General features: G+C 38.8%; 3 protein-coding genes across 7 annotated transcripts in view; all 3 read right to left on the reverse strand.

Moving 5' to 3' along the window:
• Positions 1 to 9: 9 nt before the first annotated feature.
• On the reverse strand, positions 10 to 5248 carry LOC111477834 (BTB/POZ domain-containing protein At1g30440-like). Of its 3 annotated transcripts, none has more exons than XM_023121763.1 (5): positions 4866 to 5248; positions 4138 to 4203; positions 3523 to 3592; positions 1382 to 2611; positions 10 to 697 (listed from the first exon to the last, which is right to left on the reverse strand). In XM_023121763.1, exons 2-5 carry the CDS (start codon positions 4194 to 4196, stop codon positions 137 to 139), a joined length of 1920 nt encoding a protein of 639 aa, XP_022977531.1. In that variant the 5' UTR covers positions 4197 to 4203; positions 4866 to 5248; the 3' UTR covers positions 10 to 136. The 3 variants fall into 3 exon arrangements, with proteins under 3 accessions (XP_022977531.1, XP_022977530.1, XP_022977529.1); XM_023121762.1 differs by having other exon boundaries at positions 4801 to 5248; XM_023121761.1 differs by having other exon boundaries at positions 4329 to 5248.
• A 2302-nt stretch (positions 5249 to 7550) lies between these two features.
• The window catches only part of LOC111477832 (FACT complex subunit SPT16-like), an 11556-nt gene continuing 1703 nt past the window's right edge, over positions 7551 to 17403 (reverse strand). The window contains exons 2-4 of one of the 3 annotated variants that reach the window (XM_023121758.1): positions 17207 to 17299; positions 16827 to 17174; positions 7551 to 10652 (exon numbers count right to left, since the gene is read on the reverse strand). In XM_023121758.1, the coding sequence (XP_022977526.1) occupies positions 7974 to 10652; positions 16827 to 17174; positions 17207 to 17278 (3099 nt within the window). In that variant the 5' untranslated portion in view covers positions 17279 to 17299 and the 3' untranslated portion in view covers positions 7551 to 7973. Of the gene's footprint in view, positions 11235 to 12507; positions 12818 to 16826; positions 17175 to 17206; positions 17300 to 17403 lie in introns of those variants that run through there. The other 2 variants (XM_023121756.1, XM_023121757.1) reach the window with 2 other exon arrangements.
• Positions 14833 to 15998, reverse strand: LOC111477835 (ABC transporter C family member 12-like). Its single transcript, XM_023121764.1, has 2 exons — positions 15686 to 15998; positions 14833 to 15600 (listed from the first exon to the last, which is right to left on the reverse strand). Exons 1-2 carry the CDS (start codon positions 15905 to 15907, stop codon positions 14833 to 14835), a joined length of 990 nt encoding a protein of 329 aa, XP_022977532.1. The 5' UTR covers positions 15908 to 15998.

Genomic DNA, 17403 nt, shown 5'->3' on the forward strand with positions numbered 1-17403 from the left:
TGGATAATATAAAGAAATGCAAGAAAGGGGCAAGCAATGGACCTCTTCTTTAGAAACTAGAATCAGCAACATCAGTAGCAGTTAAGGACATTGTGAGTGAAACAAATAAAGCAAAGTGGTGAAAAGGTCTTTCTATCTACTCATTTGAAATTGCATCAATACTCTTGTTCTGCTTTCCCATGCTGTTCTTCACTTTCTCTCCTTTCCTGTTCCCACTATATTGCTGCTTACTCACTGAACCCTCTTGAGCACTGCACATTTGAGACTTCAACTTGAACCCAAGCTTCTTCGACACGCTTCCCCACGCACTCGAACCCTTCGTTCGTCCCAACTTCTCGATCTCTTGCTTCATGTTTGAGCATTCCTTCTCGAGCTCAGACACTCTCATCCTCATGTTATCCATCCCCACCTTCAAAACCTGATTCTCCCTAACAGCAGATGTTCCCCAACCTCCTTCATTGGATCCAACAACCCCACTTCTCAACTGTCTGGATCCATCAAGATTGTCTGAAACCAAAAAACAGCCAGCAATTGAGGTCCTGAGCTGAAGCTGCTCAAAAAAGAGTACTTGAACAATGATTCTAAGAGGCAGTCTCTCGTTCTGTGCAGCATGGGTACAAGCTTCTAAAGAAAGCTTCTGGCAGTCCATCAACCGACATAGCTGTTCTCGGTCGGATTCTCCCAGCCATGGGTGTGACTGCAGATTAACAACATTCGAAAAATTTAGCATACATCATACATTATCAAGCCATACCCAAATTTTAAGCTTATTCCTGCTTCATTGCATAAAATTAAAACAAGTTACAGCGGTCAGGTTCTTTTTTAGTCAGAAATTAAGCAACTAGTAACTTGCTCATGAACAATGAAGAAACAGGTGTGGTATCAGAGAGTAGGAACATAACCAAACCTCAAGCTTAAGTACTCAATTTTTGTTCTTGGGATATTTGACAGAGAGATTAAAGAAGGAATTTTCAAGGGGTTAGAGATTTGAGATATGATTGCTTTTATGGCCTCCTTTAGAAAAACTTGAACGATAAAGACAAACGGTAATTTGGGATTTCCCTTTCGAGTTTCCCCTCAAGGTTTTTAAAAGCATATGCTAGGGAGAGGTTTCCACACCCTCATAAAGAATGTTTCGTTCTCCTTCCCAACCGATGTGGGATCTCACACGAACACTTCAGAATGTATGACAACAGTTAACATTTTAAGCTGATTCGGATAAGGAAAAAGAACAAATCAAGAGGCATACAACATCAGGCAACATTAAAAATTTGACCAAAAAACTTCTTCCAAATAATGCAGCCAACCAAGTTAGACATCAATATGACTAGCTACTGTATAGTAATATGCAATTCAACTGCTAATATAAGAGAATCCATACCTTCAGATATATATCTATAGCACGATAAAGGCCATCGTCCAAAGGTCTAGCGTAATCAGGAACTGCAGCAGCAAGAGCTTGAAACTTAGGAAGCTTCAAATTAACATCGGGAGCTACTTCTGCAAGGTATCCATCTATCAGTTTAGCGACCATGGTAATTGGTGGCAAAGAGGGTGACCCTATCAGTTGTTCATCATCAATAGAACATGGAGAGGCACCTCCCTCATTGATTTGATCCACTGCTAGGAAGTGCTCAAGAATCCTTTGTATACAATCAACATTGTAAAGAGTCTCCATGGAGTAGGAGAAATTGGGCATCAAAAGATCTTCTAAAGTGGCTTGATCGAGCTGCATCCCAACCCTTTTCTCTAAATTCGAGATACACGAGGGATTAACTCGAAGAATCATGGATGTACGCAATAAACCAAAAAGAAACTTAGTTGGAACTAGGCTCTTCTGCATTGGAAGCATCCTATCAATTTCTTCGAGTAAAAGTTTTTGTTCGTCCTCCGAGGGTGTCGTCCCCAAAGCCACCGGTGCCAGCCGACTACTAGCTTCACTAGGACCTTGACGTCGATTTAGACCAGGAATGTACCTTTTAGCATAGGAAGTGACAGACCCTGCAATAATTTCCTGTTTGATACCACGTGATTCCATGACAGAAATTAACCTCGTGTAGAGAGGCAAGCTCAAGGTCGCTGCATCCTCATACCACCAATCTAGACTTGAATTTTTCGGCCTCGCTCCGGTACTTATGCCATTCCACAAAACACTGCCACCAGGACTTTGCATGGGTCCTCCGTGCTCTATAATTGGCCACCCAAATAAACTTGGGTCATTGCACGCCTTAATAGCCAGTGACTCGATACACCTTCTAGTAATATGGAGCTCATCTGTATGGAAGAGAACATCATCACAGGTCTGTAGTGCCATCAGAGAGTCCTTCCAGCTTTTGAGGACAACTTGATTCAGGAAGGCCTCAGTCTGAGAAATGAGATTACCCTCCCCATACTCCTCAGTCATTTCTAGACGCTCAGCGGCATATCGGAGGTAGACAACATTTGAGGCTGTAAGTTCAAGTTTCACTCCGTAGCAAAACTTGGCGACCAGTTCAAATGTTTTAGCACCCCCCGGAATGTTGGGAATAGTTATTACACCTCCTTCCTCCTGTTCTTCAGGTGCTTCAGCAATCATTCTTTCCATAACCCCACTTCTGGATAGCAGAGGGAACTGCAGTCATGAAAAGTAAAGAATTTTAATGAATGAAGCATATGCATAATATATACTTTTCAAATAAGCAAGACTATCTTCTGACATTACAATCCTTTATAATCAGAAAACTCGTGAAATATTCATAAACTGAGGCAGCAGCTCAAAGATAACAGGTTTAAAACTATAACTCGGTATTCAAAGATGTCAGCCACTAAGCCAAGTCCTTGAGGTTAACTGTGAGATCCCACATCGGTTGAAGAGGGAAACGAAACATTCTTGATAAGAGTGTGGAAACCTCTCCCTAATAGACATGTTTTAAAAACTATGAGGCTAACGGCGATGAGTAACGGGCCATAGCGGACAATATCTGCTAGCGGTGGTCTTGGCTGTTACAAATGGTATGAGAGCCAAACATCGGGCGGTGTGCCAGCGAGGACGCTGGTCCTTAAGAGGGGTGGATTGTGAGATCCCGCATCAGTTAGAGAGGGGAACGAAACATTCCTGATAAGGATGTGAAAACCTCTCCCTAGTAGACACTTTTTAAAACCATGAGGCTGAGGGCGATACATAACGGACCAAAGCATACAATATCTACTAGCGGAGGTCTTGGGCTGTTACATTAACTCCCCTATCATGTATAGATATTTTGTTCTAGAACTATGCTTGTACTAAGGTAGTAATCGGGGATATAAGTCGAGCAGTCAATCCTTGAACCTAAATGCCTAAGAGGTCAGGACATTAATATCTTACAACCTTCATAACCTATAACATTTTAGGTTGGGGAAATTGTTCCACTTCAATGACAACAATTATTATTTACATAAGTTGCCCCAAACAGCTATAAACATAAGGGGAGGGAGGATTCTCCAAGATTCTTCTTTAGAATTAATTTTTTTAAAAATAGAATGATTCAAATTTAACACAATTACCTTGTGTAGATGGAATGACATCTCTCCAACTTCAACAATAACATCACTAGGCAATCCACTAGTGCAGAACCTGCAGCCATTAACAAAAAGCATAAGTAAAGTAGGAAGGTTTCCCCTTATCGTTCTGCTCCCGACAAGTTCTGTACTAGCAAAGTCAACGGGTGCCAGATTCAGATACGACCGTAAAACAAGCCTATATTTCTTGAATTTAAACTTTTCATCTTAGCTATGAACAATGAAGGAACAAATCCCAGAACAACCGACATGTACAGGCATAGTTGGTGAATCCTAAGAGAAACTATCAAAAGTTTTGTTAAATTTTTCTAGAGCAGGTTGGTGCGAGTTGAAAGCACCTAATTATATCACTACCTACTTCATTGAGATAGATGAAGAGAACGGTAGAAACCTTCTTTATAAGGGTATGGAAACTTGCTTTTATAAGAGGGTGGAAACCTTTTACTAGCAAGCGCGTTTTAAAAACCTTGAAGGAAAGTCTAAAGAGGACAATATTTACTAGCGGTGTATCTGGGCCGTTACAAGAACTCTCTGCAAGTTACAGAACCAATAACTGATGCAAGAAAGAAATGTAAAGAGTTTAAATTTCAGGGTCCATACCAGGCTTGTCCTTGCCTCTGGAAAGCATCAGTTTTGGATCCTAGCTTCACGCAAGCCATCTTTTCACTGAAAAAAAGGAGAAAAAAACTTCAATGCAAGGGCATCAAAACACTACCTAGCTAAACTTCGAAAGTACCCATCAAACAACACAGAACCTCCTGAACAGAGGCCACAAAAAGCCCCCACACTACCTTGGTAGCTATTGTTAAAGGCTTGTATTAGCAGAAACTGAAGCAACCCCCGGCCCAGTTTCTCGTTAACCTTAGAAAAACCCAAAGCTCAAATTTCCAAAACCAGCGGCAATGCAGTTCGTTGACTGGTTTCTAGGTATTGTTTTAAACTTGTAAAACACTGTCAAACTTCAAGAAGAAACCTGCTACAATCTATCAATATAGAGAAAAAATGGGCAAATCCCTTTACAAATTGAGCCCTGAGTTCACTAGAACAGAACCTCCACCCACCAACATCACCAAAATACACCAACACCCAGAAAACATGAACACCCAGAAAACATGAACACCCAGAACCGAAAAAAACAGATTTAAGCAAATCAGGACGGAAAATTAGTTCAACCCCCTCAAGTTTAGACCTAAAACCAACCAGATGTTCGAAGAAGAAGAAGAAATTTATGGTTTCTTCTTTCTTCCAGCCTCTGAAACTCACCTAGAAGATTCCAAAATCCAAACGCCAACGAGGAAGAAAGGACCAAAACAAAAAACCACTCATACCAGTGATTAAAGAAAAGGGCAGGAAGGAGTCACTCGTTGCGTTACGACTAAGAGTAATGCTGAAAGCAATGTCCACGCGAGACCCATTTGCCATAAAGCCAGCCTGAGCCAAGCGGGGGTTGAGAGATATTGAAATTGAAGAAAGCAACGTTGGTTTACAATTAATGGCAGCTCTGAGAGAAAGAGACCATTTTCCAGATGCACATGTGGGGACCTTTGCCTTGAAACACACTCATTACTTTCTAGTATTTTGTTCCTTAAGCATCTTTAAACATGGCCCCAACAGTAACGCAGTTGACCCAGATCATAATCTGGATTAAATGAAGAACAATTCCTCAGTTTACTCACAAATTTAGAAGCTTGGAAGTAACAGCTATCCGTTTCTTTTTTTTTTTTTTTCTTTTGATGGTAGCTATCCGTTTTTGTCCAGCTAGGCCATGTGGATACATAATTTTGGCCTCTTTTGGAGGCTTATATATAAACATATGTTACTGTTAATGTTAAAGAATTCAGCGAAACTTACAAAGCAAATACTAATTGATTAAAAGGGTTTTCATTACCTCATTGCTTCATTGCCCTGGGTCCGTGATTTCTAGGATTGACCGAGACGTTTTTCTGCCTCTATTGATGTAAACGGAAGACAATATATGAGCTTTTAAGACAATAAAAGGACCATTTTTATGACCATAACACAAAAAAAAAACTGCCATCTTTCTTCCTTATTCCTAAGGAAAGATCTGTCTTCTTGGTTGCTTTACATGGGAATTCTCCCTTTTCTTTCTTGCTTACCTTAAAAAATCCACATTTTTTGCATTAAGCCTACTTTTCTTCCTTAATCACTTTAATTATTCATTCAATATCAAAACCATTTTTTTCTTTTCTTCCGCATAGAATTATTGGGTTTTGTAATTTGCAACTATTAGACAAAAATCGGTACTTTATTTGAATGACAAAAGCTGCTATTTCTAAGCCACATCTTTTAGGTTCTAACTTATAATCAAGGTTGGTGAAGAAAGCTTCCAAGGTCTCCAATGAGAGGCAACCGGTAGGTGAAGGAACCATTACTTTTTTATAAACCAAATGCTAATAAAATTACAAGTTTTGTCCTCATTTTGTGAACATAATAATAATAATAATAATAATAATAATAATAATGTAAAGTCAAAATTTTAGTAAAATATTATGTCCGGTTAAATTAGATGATGGTATATGTGTATATGTATAATATATTTGAGTTGAATAACATGTGGAGTGGGTTGCTCGAACATAATTTAATCGTTTAATCGAAAACATATATTCTAATCAACCCCAATAGTTGTCAGTTCGAACATAGTTTAATGGATAAGATACCAATTATCATTTCAAAAGTCGATGATTCAACTTTCACTTTTGATATAGTGATACGTGTTTAATCGAATAGAGTGAAGGTGGAAGTGATATTTAACAAACTAATTACTTTTTGCTGAAGTTACAACCAATCATATCATGTGATGTGAAGAAAAAAATAAATAATAATACTAATACAGCTTGTCAAATATTAAAGGAAATTGTGGTCCATTTAAGGGTAGTTGCCTCTCTCCCTATGGAATAAAAGTTGGATTGATATTTAGATGGGGACTACTTAAAGGAAGTGTGGGTAATGTGTAATGTAATTAAATTTATTAGCTCATATATATACATATATATAATTTAGTTATTAATTCAACATAGCTTATGATACTTAATCCATGTAATTACTCTAGCCCGATAGAATATTACTAATAATGACTTAATGTAATGAGATGGGATCCATTACCAAATCAGACAAAAAAAGAAAAGAAAAAAAGCTATTTTGCATTAATTGCGCATCATATTTTAAAAAAATGAGACAAAACTCCTTATTTGCTTTTTTACTACTTGACTATCTTTACCAAACTCTTTAGTTGACCTACTCCTAAACACCCCTCTAGTGTGCTTACCTTATATTTGTTAAGTGATATGTCACCACTTCAAATCGTTTATTGACATAAACAATGGTCCCGACCTTTACCAAACATTCTCTAATAAAGTTTCTCTAACATTGTTGTCTTTGATTGGGTTTGATGTACACTTAGCTTACCAAATAAAAAATAAAAAGGGTAAAAGTGTAGAAAAATGTTGGGGGAAAGACGGTAATTATGAATGTTTTGTGGCAGAAATTTCAATGTCACAAAAAAAAAAAGAAGCATGTGTAAGTAAGAGGGTGAGAAAAGGCGTTGAAGGTTGAAACCAACCGTGCCTTGTTTGTCTGAATAGCGTTTCGTTTGGGGAGACAAAATGGAGTTTCTAACCATTCTTTTTCCCTTCCTTTGTCAGAAATCCTATCTTCTCTTTCACATCACACCATACGTTCTTTTGGAACTCCTTTACTGCCTCAACAACAACAACAACAGGGCGGAAGAATCCATTTCAAATAAGATTTAAGTGATTTTAAAACGTGTCTTAGAAATAAAAAATGTTTTATTAACCTTTTCATTTTAATCACCGATCGATGTGGCAAATACAGTTCATAATCTTAATTGAAAGCATTACTAAACAGCCTACACAATCTCTTAAAAACTTGGGACCATTAAGGGAGGAAGGACGCTCTAATAACAGATCATTCAGACCGTTCAGTAACATCAAAGGGAAAAAAGCAAGTGTTAAAAGCAGAAGTAAAGAGGCAGATGAGATAGAAGAGCTCCTCCGCCAAGTGTACTACAAAAATGTAACGGCGATTCTACATGGGAACGGAACTTTTTCAAGAGGAAAAGCACAACTACATTACCAACTAAAAAACTAAACCAGATAAAAGTCTGCTTTTTGTGAACGCTACAGACTTCACCAGATAGCACATCAGCTTCTTGTCAATCTGTCGAAAATGGATGAAAGCTATGGCTATGCTAAACATTTACAAGCAGAGAATGTTCCTACTTAAACATAATACTACGAAACGATCATAACACTCTTTACCGAACAGCTCAAGGATTATATTGCAACCAAAGTTGGACAGATGAATAACGTAAGGCAGATCTTGCTAAAGAACTAGAACTAAATCTGATCCACAAAAACCACATTATATTAAGATAAAACAATGGTGTCCAATGGAATTCACCTGATCTTCGGCCGCTTGGGGACATTACCACTAGGCCCAGCTCGAAACTTCCCAAAAGTTTTCATCTTTCTTCGCTTTCTCTCTTCTTCACTGTCCGATTCATCTCCCTTTTCCCTGTCTGCATTGCTTGCTTCCCTCTCCAACTCCTCCCATGTCTTCCCTTGCTCCTCCTCCGAATCACCGTCAGAATCTTCTTCTTCCTCATCCTCCGACTCCACTAATGATGCACTATCAGAATCATCATCTTCCGAGTCAGATTCAGGCTCAACATCTGATGGCTCATACCCCTTGTCTGACTCCCCAGAGTTGTCAGATTCAGAGTCAGTAGCTTCTAAATTCAAGAATTCCCATCCGCCATCATCAATGAAGCTCTGTGGATCATCAGTTATCGTCTTAAGAATTTGTCGCCAGTTCAAATTCAGCTTACTTTCATAATATTTAATGTCTGTTGTGTCAAGCCATTCCTTGATACCATCCAGTGACGTGGAAGGGATAGAATCAATGCGAAGAACATCTCGCTTGAAGTCTTTAAACACAATTGTCATGTCAAAATTCTTCTGACCAAAGCCAACTCTCTCTAGATTTACTATTTCAATTTCACCGAGAGTGACAACAAGAAAAGGAGTTTCTATAAGTTCAACCAGGCAGGTTGAGGTCGGGACAATAAATGCAGAAGATTTATAAGGAACTCCATGAAATCCAAGCTCCCTCAGAGGCTGATCAAACTCAAGGTCAAGACCATTGAATTGGGGCTGGCCCCAAAGATCATTGACACGGTTTACAAAACTCTGAAAGTCCATGTTTATTTTATTCTTCCTGTCCCTCTCCCTTTGCTCTTCCTCGATCTCATCTGGGTCGTAGGCTGATCTCTTTCCACCTCCTATGGTCTGGACAACATCCATCACCTCAACGTAGAACTGTACATCTTTGGTTTTCTTATTCCCCACCATTATATGGTTGTGCAGATGAAAATGAAGCAGAGTGATCATTTCATTCTCTGCTGGCTGAAAAAATGCATGCTTGACATTGCCAAACATAATGTCTACCCGTTCCTCTGACCTAGTGGTAGCATAACGAAATCCATTCAAATGTGCTTCTAGAGTCCCGGGTAACTTCCTCCCACGTCCACCAAAAGGAGGGCGAATCCAAAGCTCCGGCAACCTAATTGGCTTGAAACGATTACCAGCTAACTGGAGCTTCTCCTGTGTAACCAATGTTGCCCTTTCTGCTCTCTCAGACTCCCTAGCAACAACCTGTCTCCGCAATGTTTTAATTAGCTGTACTACTTCACTGATGTGTCTTGGGTCTTTGGAGCGGAATGAAACCTCCTTCAAGTAGATAGATCCCTGGAATTTCAATGAATTTGCATCGTGAGGACTGAAAGGAGTCCCGGGAACATTGAAAATTATTCTAATATAACAAGTGCGGTTGGTGTCCTGCTGACTAGAGACAGTCCTTATAGTAGCAACATGGAATGGAACCATGCTACCATAAATAGGCAATAGTACAGTTTCATTCTTCTGATCAATATGAATCATCAGATCTCTCTGAGATGGCAAATCATTTACGCTCTTATAAGCAACCAAGTCTGCTGCAGTTCTCATAGAAGAACGATTATCTCCAGCTCCATTTCCGACACCAGCTAGTCTCCTTGCTGTTTCTTCATTCTTCTGACGGGCAAGTTCAGCCTGATGCTGCCTGCGAAGCTCCTCCTTTGAGATCTCATGATTATCTGACCTTAGAGTCGTCTTTGAAACTACTGCCTCTTTTCCTTTAGTTTCAGTTTTTACCTTGGACTTATCTTCTTCCTCCTCATCCTCATTAAATGAATACGCTATGTCTTTGACACTTTTCGAGCTTTGAGCAGTCAAAACTTCCGTTTTCTCTTTGCCTACGATAACTGTATCAGCAATCAATAATGAGAAGTTTTGGTTCTTCGTTTTACCTGAAGAACTCTGCAATTTATCTGTTGGCTTCAAGTTCTGGAAACCAAGTGTAACATTAAACACCATGCCAGCCTTTACTATGCGGTCGTTTTTGGCATTAAGATTCAACCCAGACTCACGAAACTCAAGTCCAATGCCTGTCCCAGCTGATTTAGTAAGATTGGGAACCAACTCAGGAGCTTCTTTCTCGACAACAGAAAGAGCTGCTACATATGCAGCATTCACCCTATTTTCAGGCCTCAACATACTGATGGCCACTTCTTGGGCTTTGAGAAGGACCTCATAAGCCTTGCTTTGCAGTGGATTCGCATCAATCAAGAAAGTTCTGGCAACATTAGAGCAATAGCTCTTGTATCGGGACCCCACTGCACATATTATCACACTTGCAGGATCATAGTGAAGTAACTCATCATTGCTCGCAGCACTGGGCCTGAGATCAAACTCTCCTCCACTCTGAAATATTGGAGGGTAACATATGTCAACATTTTCAGTCTTTAACTTCACGCCAGCTTTTGAGGGTTCCAGAATGGCTTTCTCTGTCTCATCCATCAATGATGAATGGGTGATTTTCTTCTCCTCGTCAATCACATTTTCCAACTTTGGGACCACAACTTTTTTCATCACATTAACAGTTAAAAATGCGGCTTTCTTGATGTTCATAATTTCATTATCATCTTTGCAAGCAAATAAGTCAGATAACCCATTTGTTATGTCACCTAATTCAAAGTTAGCACTCTTCAGCTTCCCAGACCACGTCTCTAGAAGGTTCCCTTCAGGAGCTTCTCTAGAAATGTATCCAACTACTGGGTTCTCCATGCCATCTGCCTTTGACTGAGCTCGAATCGCACGAAATATAGCATCCATTAAGGAAGAACCATCATCATTCTTTGCCTTCACATGCATAACAACATCTGCACCAACGGCATCCGAGGCAGATTTTTTTACAACATCAAGTAGAGATGCCTTCTTTTGGCTACACAGAAAATGAATTTGTTTCTTGGTGAACACTATTATAGTCTCTGGGAACTCATAACCTAACAACCAGATATGGAGCGCTGATGACTTAAGGTACCGCAGATCCTCTGATGCTGGAGGTGTCCCGATAGCTAGTACATCTGAAGAGCTCCACATGTCAGATTTGTGCTCATCCCAATGAGCATATATAGCTTTCAGTCTTGTGCTGAAGTTCACTAGATCAATAGAATACATATTCCCAGATCCACTGGCCTTCCCATTGGGAGGTTGGCTACTACCATTTCTACGATCAGCCATAGAGACTATAGAGCCACAACACTGTCGACCAAAAAACACCTGAACCAGATGAATAAGCCAAAAAAATAAGAAATATTTGGGGAGGTCACCAAAAAAAAAAAAAAAAAAAAAAAAAAAAAAAAAAAAAAAAAAAAAAAATCAGAGAGTCAAGTATAAAGTAAATCTCAAATAATTGGGATTAATAGTTGGGGATTCAACTTCATTTTTAAAGAAAGTGGTGTGAATTCACTTTAACTCGTGAACCAAGCAAAAAAAAATATTTACAATGAAATTTTACATTTCACGCTGCGGCATAACTACAATGTCAGTAAGCACAACAAAATTCAGAATGTGCAACTGACAAAAATGAGTTTGGCATAAAAATGCTTCCTCTTGACGTTCCACAGAAAATAATTTTTCTTGATTCAAAGACTCACTTACAATATCCATCTCATGATCACAAATAATCGAACCAAATTTTAAATGCAAGTTAAAATTTTCCAGTCTTTAAGAACTCAATTGAGAAGAATCAAACAATTACTCCATAACTGAACGAACTTTATCTTAAACACTGGTGGTGCCAGAGTACTGACAATAGTATAAGGACATTTTCAAAATCAGCGGTCTAACACAATTATCCTTTGAACTAATGAAGAAATTAATAGAAACACTAGGATGGGGGGAAAAGGACCAAACTAAATCGGCAATGGTTCAAAATTTTAAAAAAAAAAATCTCAAATTCGCACTTAGTTAGATGTGACTGTGGAACTCATCTGAACATGATCAACTACAAGTTCGGCAAGAAAAATTCTTTTAGATGTTATTTCTAACGTAATAATGTGTAGAACAAATCCACCAACTAACCTCAAACTCTCAACCAGACGGACGAAACTGGCAATTAGGTGATTCACAAGGTGAAAATTCTGTGTGCATTAACAAAATAGATTTGATGTTATCGTTAATGCGGCTTCTTCGTGTGCTATTATCGTTAATGCGGCCTCTTCGTGTGCATTAACGAAATAATTTTGTTATTATTCTTCCTCCGATATTAACTTCAGTTGGAATGCATATTTATAGTTCTAGGGTTTGGTTCTAGAGCGGAAATTTTGAAATTGCATCTTAATGAAGTTATAGCTTCCTAACTATCCAAAAAAATCAACGAGAAGTTGGGTTTCTTTGTTGAAACAGGAAAAGAATAAGCCAATTTATAATCTAACTAAAGCCATAAAAAGAACGCAGCCGATGCGGAGAGTTCAATCTGAATAAAAATCACACAAATACACGTCCTTCTTGAAACGTTGTGAGGGTTTACGTTAAAGTGGAAAAAACGCACCTGGTATCAGAAAACTGGAAGGGTGCAAGATCATACAAGCTGTGGAAGCTGAAACANAGGCAAATGCGGCCAGAAACCCTCGAGAAATCCAAGCTACAGGGCGAGCGAGAGATGGGTCTATAAGAGATGATTGAGGAGCGCGAGAGATAGGTAGATGAGGAGAAGGAGATTTAGAGTTTACAGAGAAAGAGAGGCGGCAATGGCAGCCAACAGAACAGAAGTGGGATTGGAATGGAAGGGAAGGGGAGGGAAGGGCATAGGGCTGCAGCAATATATCGAGACAGAAAAGGGAGGGAGCCGAGGGCGAGCGGGCGGGCGGGCGGGCTTTATGTATTTATCTTATTTTTCTCTTTTTGTACAGCAAATAATTGATGAAATTTAAATTTTATTCCAATCTATAAAATGGGGTTTTTTTTTTTTTTTTTTTTTTTTTTTTTTTTTTTCGCTTCAATAGTNCCAATCTAAAGAAGTTAACTTTCCTTGTGAATATTTCGTCTTATTTTCCATTTTTTGAAAGTAAACTTGTAAATTTTTTTTTTTTTAAACTTAAAAGTTTAAATGTATTTTTTTTAAAATGTGAAAAATATTTAATAAAATATTGTGAAATCCTATTGAGCGTGAAAAATTCTCTCTAGTAGATGTGTCTTAAAAATCGTGAGGCTAATCGACGATACAAACCAGACACAAGAGAGTGTCAACGAAGATATTGAACCAAAAAAAATAAATTGTGAAATCGTTCGTTAATTAGATAAGAGAATGAAACAATCCCCCAGAGGGATGAAAACCTCTCCATAACATGAAATTTTTCAAATTTTATAGAGTTTTGTCTTTTTATTGTTGTCAAGATTACAATCATATATTTATCCTCTCCTCTTCCTAAGCTGATACAGATTTTTTTCTTTCAAAACTTTTCAATTTTTATTGAAAACTTTCAATCTATTGAACTGTATCTCGACCTTAAGTGTTACAAGATTACACTTAATTTGATACGAGGAATATTAACGAAAATATTTCTCTCGATTGAGAAAACGACAAGAACACGACAAGAACATGGTTTTATTCCAAAATGATAACAAAGAACTATGGTTTCAGTCAAACTGCCTCTCTTCAGCTTCACCATCTTCACCATCACCAAGCTTCTTGTAACTGTGCAATCTGCTCATCACAGCCAGCCCTAAGACCAACATAAAAGGGATAAATCTAATCACATAATTTCATTCAAAAACAGCTTCATGTCAAGCAAACCCAGGCAAGAACACTTCAAATATTGACAGTAAACGAGCTTCAAACCAGAAAAAGAAATGGACACACCAATACAAGCATACCTTCAATTATTCGGTAGAAAGACGACCACCAACTGTATCTAGGAATCGAGTCTCGAGTGAGTACTTCGTCGATTAATCCGTCGTGTTTCCCCTCCAAAACTCCATGCAGCGTTAGAACTGCATCCTTTGCTTTCCCAATGACATCATTCCCATGAACAGTCTCAATGTCTGGCCTTTTGAGGTCATCTTGAGAGGCAGCAAGACTTCTGGACAGAGCAAACTGAGCAGCAGTCATCCAGTGGGTTTTTGCTAGCCATCTCCCATGACCATTCTGAAGTAACTGGTTTTCATCATGTGGATTGGTCTCTTCTTTTCCAAGAACTAAGCTACATAAGTACTGAGCATTTGCAGGTCCTGTACTTTGAACCATTCTATAGAATGCGCTTCCTTCATTTGAAAGCAGCTTTTCAGGGGCATCATATTCTATGACCTGAAAGAACATTGGTAGTTCTGAAGTGATCAACAATGGCATAACCACTAGCTCATCAACCAAAAACTAAGCCATACCTGACCCTTATCCAGCACGAGAATCCGATCACAATCAATAATCCTGTTTAATCGATGAGCGATTATCAGCATAGTGCACGATTTGAACTCCTCACGGATAGTTTTCTGTATCAGAGAGTCTGTGTTAACATCAACAGCTGCCGTTGCTTCATCAAGAACAATGATCTTTGATCTTCTCAACAACGCTCTAGCAAGGCTTATCAATTGCCTTTGTCCAACGCTGAAATTTTCCCCTCCTTCCGAAACCTTGAACAATTATGAACTTGCACTTAAGTTTTATTCAACATAAGCTAAAGTTGGCAAAGGGTCTTACCTCAATATCCAAGCCAAAAGAGCTTCTCATAATTACATCCTTAAGATGTGCTCTCTCAAGAGCCTCCCACAAGTCAGCATCATTATGTTCACAGAACGGATCGAGATTAAAACGTACAGTTCCTAAACAAACGATAGATGGATGAATAGATTGAATTCAAGAGAAGATTTAGAAGTCTACTCAAAGCATACCTGAAAAAAGAATTGGTGATTGAGGTATAACAGTTAGAGATTTCCGCAAATCTGTTAGCCCAACCTTAGCAATGTCATAGCCATCAATTGTTATTCGTCCTAGTTCGATCTCTACAATTCGAAATAATGCATTCAACATGCTTGATTTTCCTGCACCAGTTCTTCCAACTATTCCTAGCTTGTCAGTTGGTAAAATATTAAAGGATAGCCCATGCAAGACTGGAGGAAGTCCAGGCCTATAACGTAAGACAACATCCTCAAAATGAATCGATCCAGATGAAGGCCAACCAGAAGGGGGGCGGTTATACTCGATTATAGCTGGAGCCTCTGAAGGCAAATCGATGTATATGCCAACACGTTCAACAGCGTTTAAACCATTTTCAGCCCTACTTGCTTGTCTTAGAACACCACTTAACAAGTTTGTGATGTTTAGGGTATAACTTAAAAGTAATCCCATCGTAGATGCAAATGCCCCCTGGTTTTCTTCTCTTGCGTTCTGCAAGACAGCAAAAGTTGCTGTCATCCAGATTATAAAGCCTCCTAATGTTTCCAACCTTATTGTGAGCCAGCGATTTGAACTGATATTTGCAAGAGTAAACCTGGTGTTATTATCCACGAACCTCCCGTTGATGCTTTCCATTCGATCATATGCCTTATATGCACGGATAGTTGACAGACCATTTAACACTTCCCCAAATTGAGCATACACCGGAGATCTAGTAATCGAACCCAAGCGTTTGACTTCGCATGAGGTACTCTGAAAGAAGCATGTGATGAAATTCAATTTCTCTTCCATAGTTTATTGACAAAAAGGAACAGAATAAAAGTTGTTAACATCATACCTGATAATATAAATAGACTGCATAAAACACAATCAATAGCGGCGTAATGGCCCATAGGGAGATTGGGCTCACTAGACCTATTAGAACAAAAGTTGACAGTAGCTGCCACAGTTGTCCAAGAAACATATTCATAATATGGGCAAGAGTACGATCAATGTCTCCAAGATCTTTGGCAAACCTATTGATAATTCGTCCAATTGGATTGGTGTGGAAGAACACCATTGGAGCTCTTAGATTGAATTTAGCATGAAATCGTGCAATTTTCTAGACGCACGGAGGCTTGAAATGATTAACCAGTATAAGTTTGCTACTGTAAATGTCAACTAGAAGGAAACAAACAGAACAAAATTCAGACAAGGCTAAAAACATTATCCATGCCCACCATATAAATCCCGTGATCCAAATGACAACGTTAATACATATACTTACTCACCTGGCCAAAGGACAACGCTACATAGATGAGATTGTAGTATCCAGCGTAATAATTTTCTGAAATGCTTTTATTTGTCCAAAAGCTTAACCACATGCTAGTCAAAACTCGAAGGAATTCTATCAGCAGATAAAATGAAAAGAGTACGAAAACTACCCAAGTACCTCCTAATGCATCCTTATACCTACACATACAACAAAGTTCCCTTAAGTGTTGAACAAAGAAGTTGTGAGCCTCAGATGTGTAGTCTAAAGTGACTCAAGTGTCAAACAAAGGGTGTACTTCTTCGAGGACTCTAGAGAAGGAGTCGAGCCTCGATTAAGGGGAGGCTATTTGAGGACTCCATAGGCCTCAGGAGAGGCTCTGTGGTGTACTTTGTTTAAGGGGAGAATTGTTGAAGATTGTTGAGAGGGTGTCCCACGTTGGCTAATTAAGGGGATGATTATGAGTTTATAAGTAAGGAATACATTTCTAAAGAAACGAAGCCACAAAAGAGTGCTCTGTTTTTTAGCTTTAAGCATACAAATTCTTTTTGAAGCATGAATTTCTTGTAAGTCGATGTCTTACCTCATTAACACCTTCCAACTTACTACTCCTGTCTCTCTCTCCTCCTCCTTTATTAGTACAGAGTTCTTCTCTTTCCGTTTTCTTGCATAACTTGTGTCTTCTGGAACTTTATTTCTGAGTCCACCATTCGGAGACTTTGGGCTTTCCGACTACTGGGTTCTCCATGCCATCTGCCTTTGACTGAGCTCGAATAGCACGAAATATAGCATCCATTAAGGAAGAACCATCATCATTCTTTGCCTTCACATGCATAACAACATCTGCACCAACGGCATCCGAGGCAGGTTTTTTTACAACATCTAATAGAGAGGCCTTCTTTTGGCTACACAGAATATGAATTTGTTTCTTGTTGAACACCATTATAGTCTCTGGGAGCGCTGAAGTCTTAAGGTACCGCAGATCCTCTGATGCTGGAGGTATCCCGATAGCTAGTACATCTGAAGAGATCCACGTGTCAGATTTGTGCTCATCCCAATGAGAATATATAGCTTTCAGTCTTGTGCTGAAGTTCTCACTAGATCAATAGAATACATATTCCCAGCTCCACTGGCCTTCCCATTGGGAGGTTGGCTACTACCATTTCTACGATCAGCCATAGAGACTATAGACCCACAACACTGTCCACCAAAAAAACCCGAATCAGATGAATAAGCCAAAAAAAATAAGAAATATTTGGGGAGTTCACAAAAAAAAAAAAAAAAAAAAAAAAAAAAAAAAAAAA

This window comes from Cucurbita maxima, unplaced genomic scaffold (assembly GCF_002738345.1).
Source record: "Cucurbita maxima cultivar Rimu unplaced genomic scaffold, Cmax_1.0 Cma_Scf00004, whole genome shotgun sequence".
Classification (NCBI taxonomy): Eukaryota; Viridiplantae; Streptophyta; class Magnoliopsida; order Cucurbitales; family Cucurbitaceae; genus Cucurbita; species Cucurbita maxima.

Bases quoted from the DNA above. Each gene is read 5' to 3' on its own strand.
- LOC111477835 (XM_023121764.1), bottom strand. From the start codon at position 15,907: ATGGTGTTCTTCCACACCAATCCAATTGGACGAATTATCAATAGGTTT. The intron at 15,601-15,685 runs GTATGATGTTAA...TGCTTCTTTCAG, and splicing joins CAGTCTATTTATATTATCAG to AGTACCTCATGCGAAGTCAA.
- LOC111477834 (XM_023121763.1), bottom strand. From the start codon at position 4,196: ATGGCTTGCGTGAAGCTAGGATCCAAAACTGATGCTTTCCAGAGGCAA. The intron at 3,593-4,137 runs GTATGGACCCTG...TAATGGCTGCAG, and splicing joins CAGAGGCAAGGACAAGCCTG to GTTCTGCACTAGTGGATTGC. The intron at 2,612-3,522 runs GTAATTGTGTTA...TCATGACTGCAG, and splicing joins TGTCATTCCATCTACACAAG to TTCCCTCTGCTATCCAGAAG.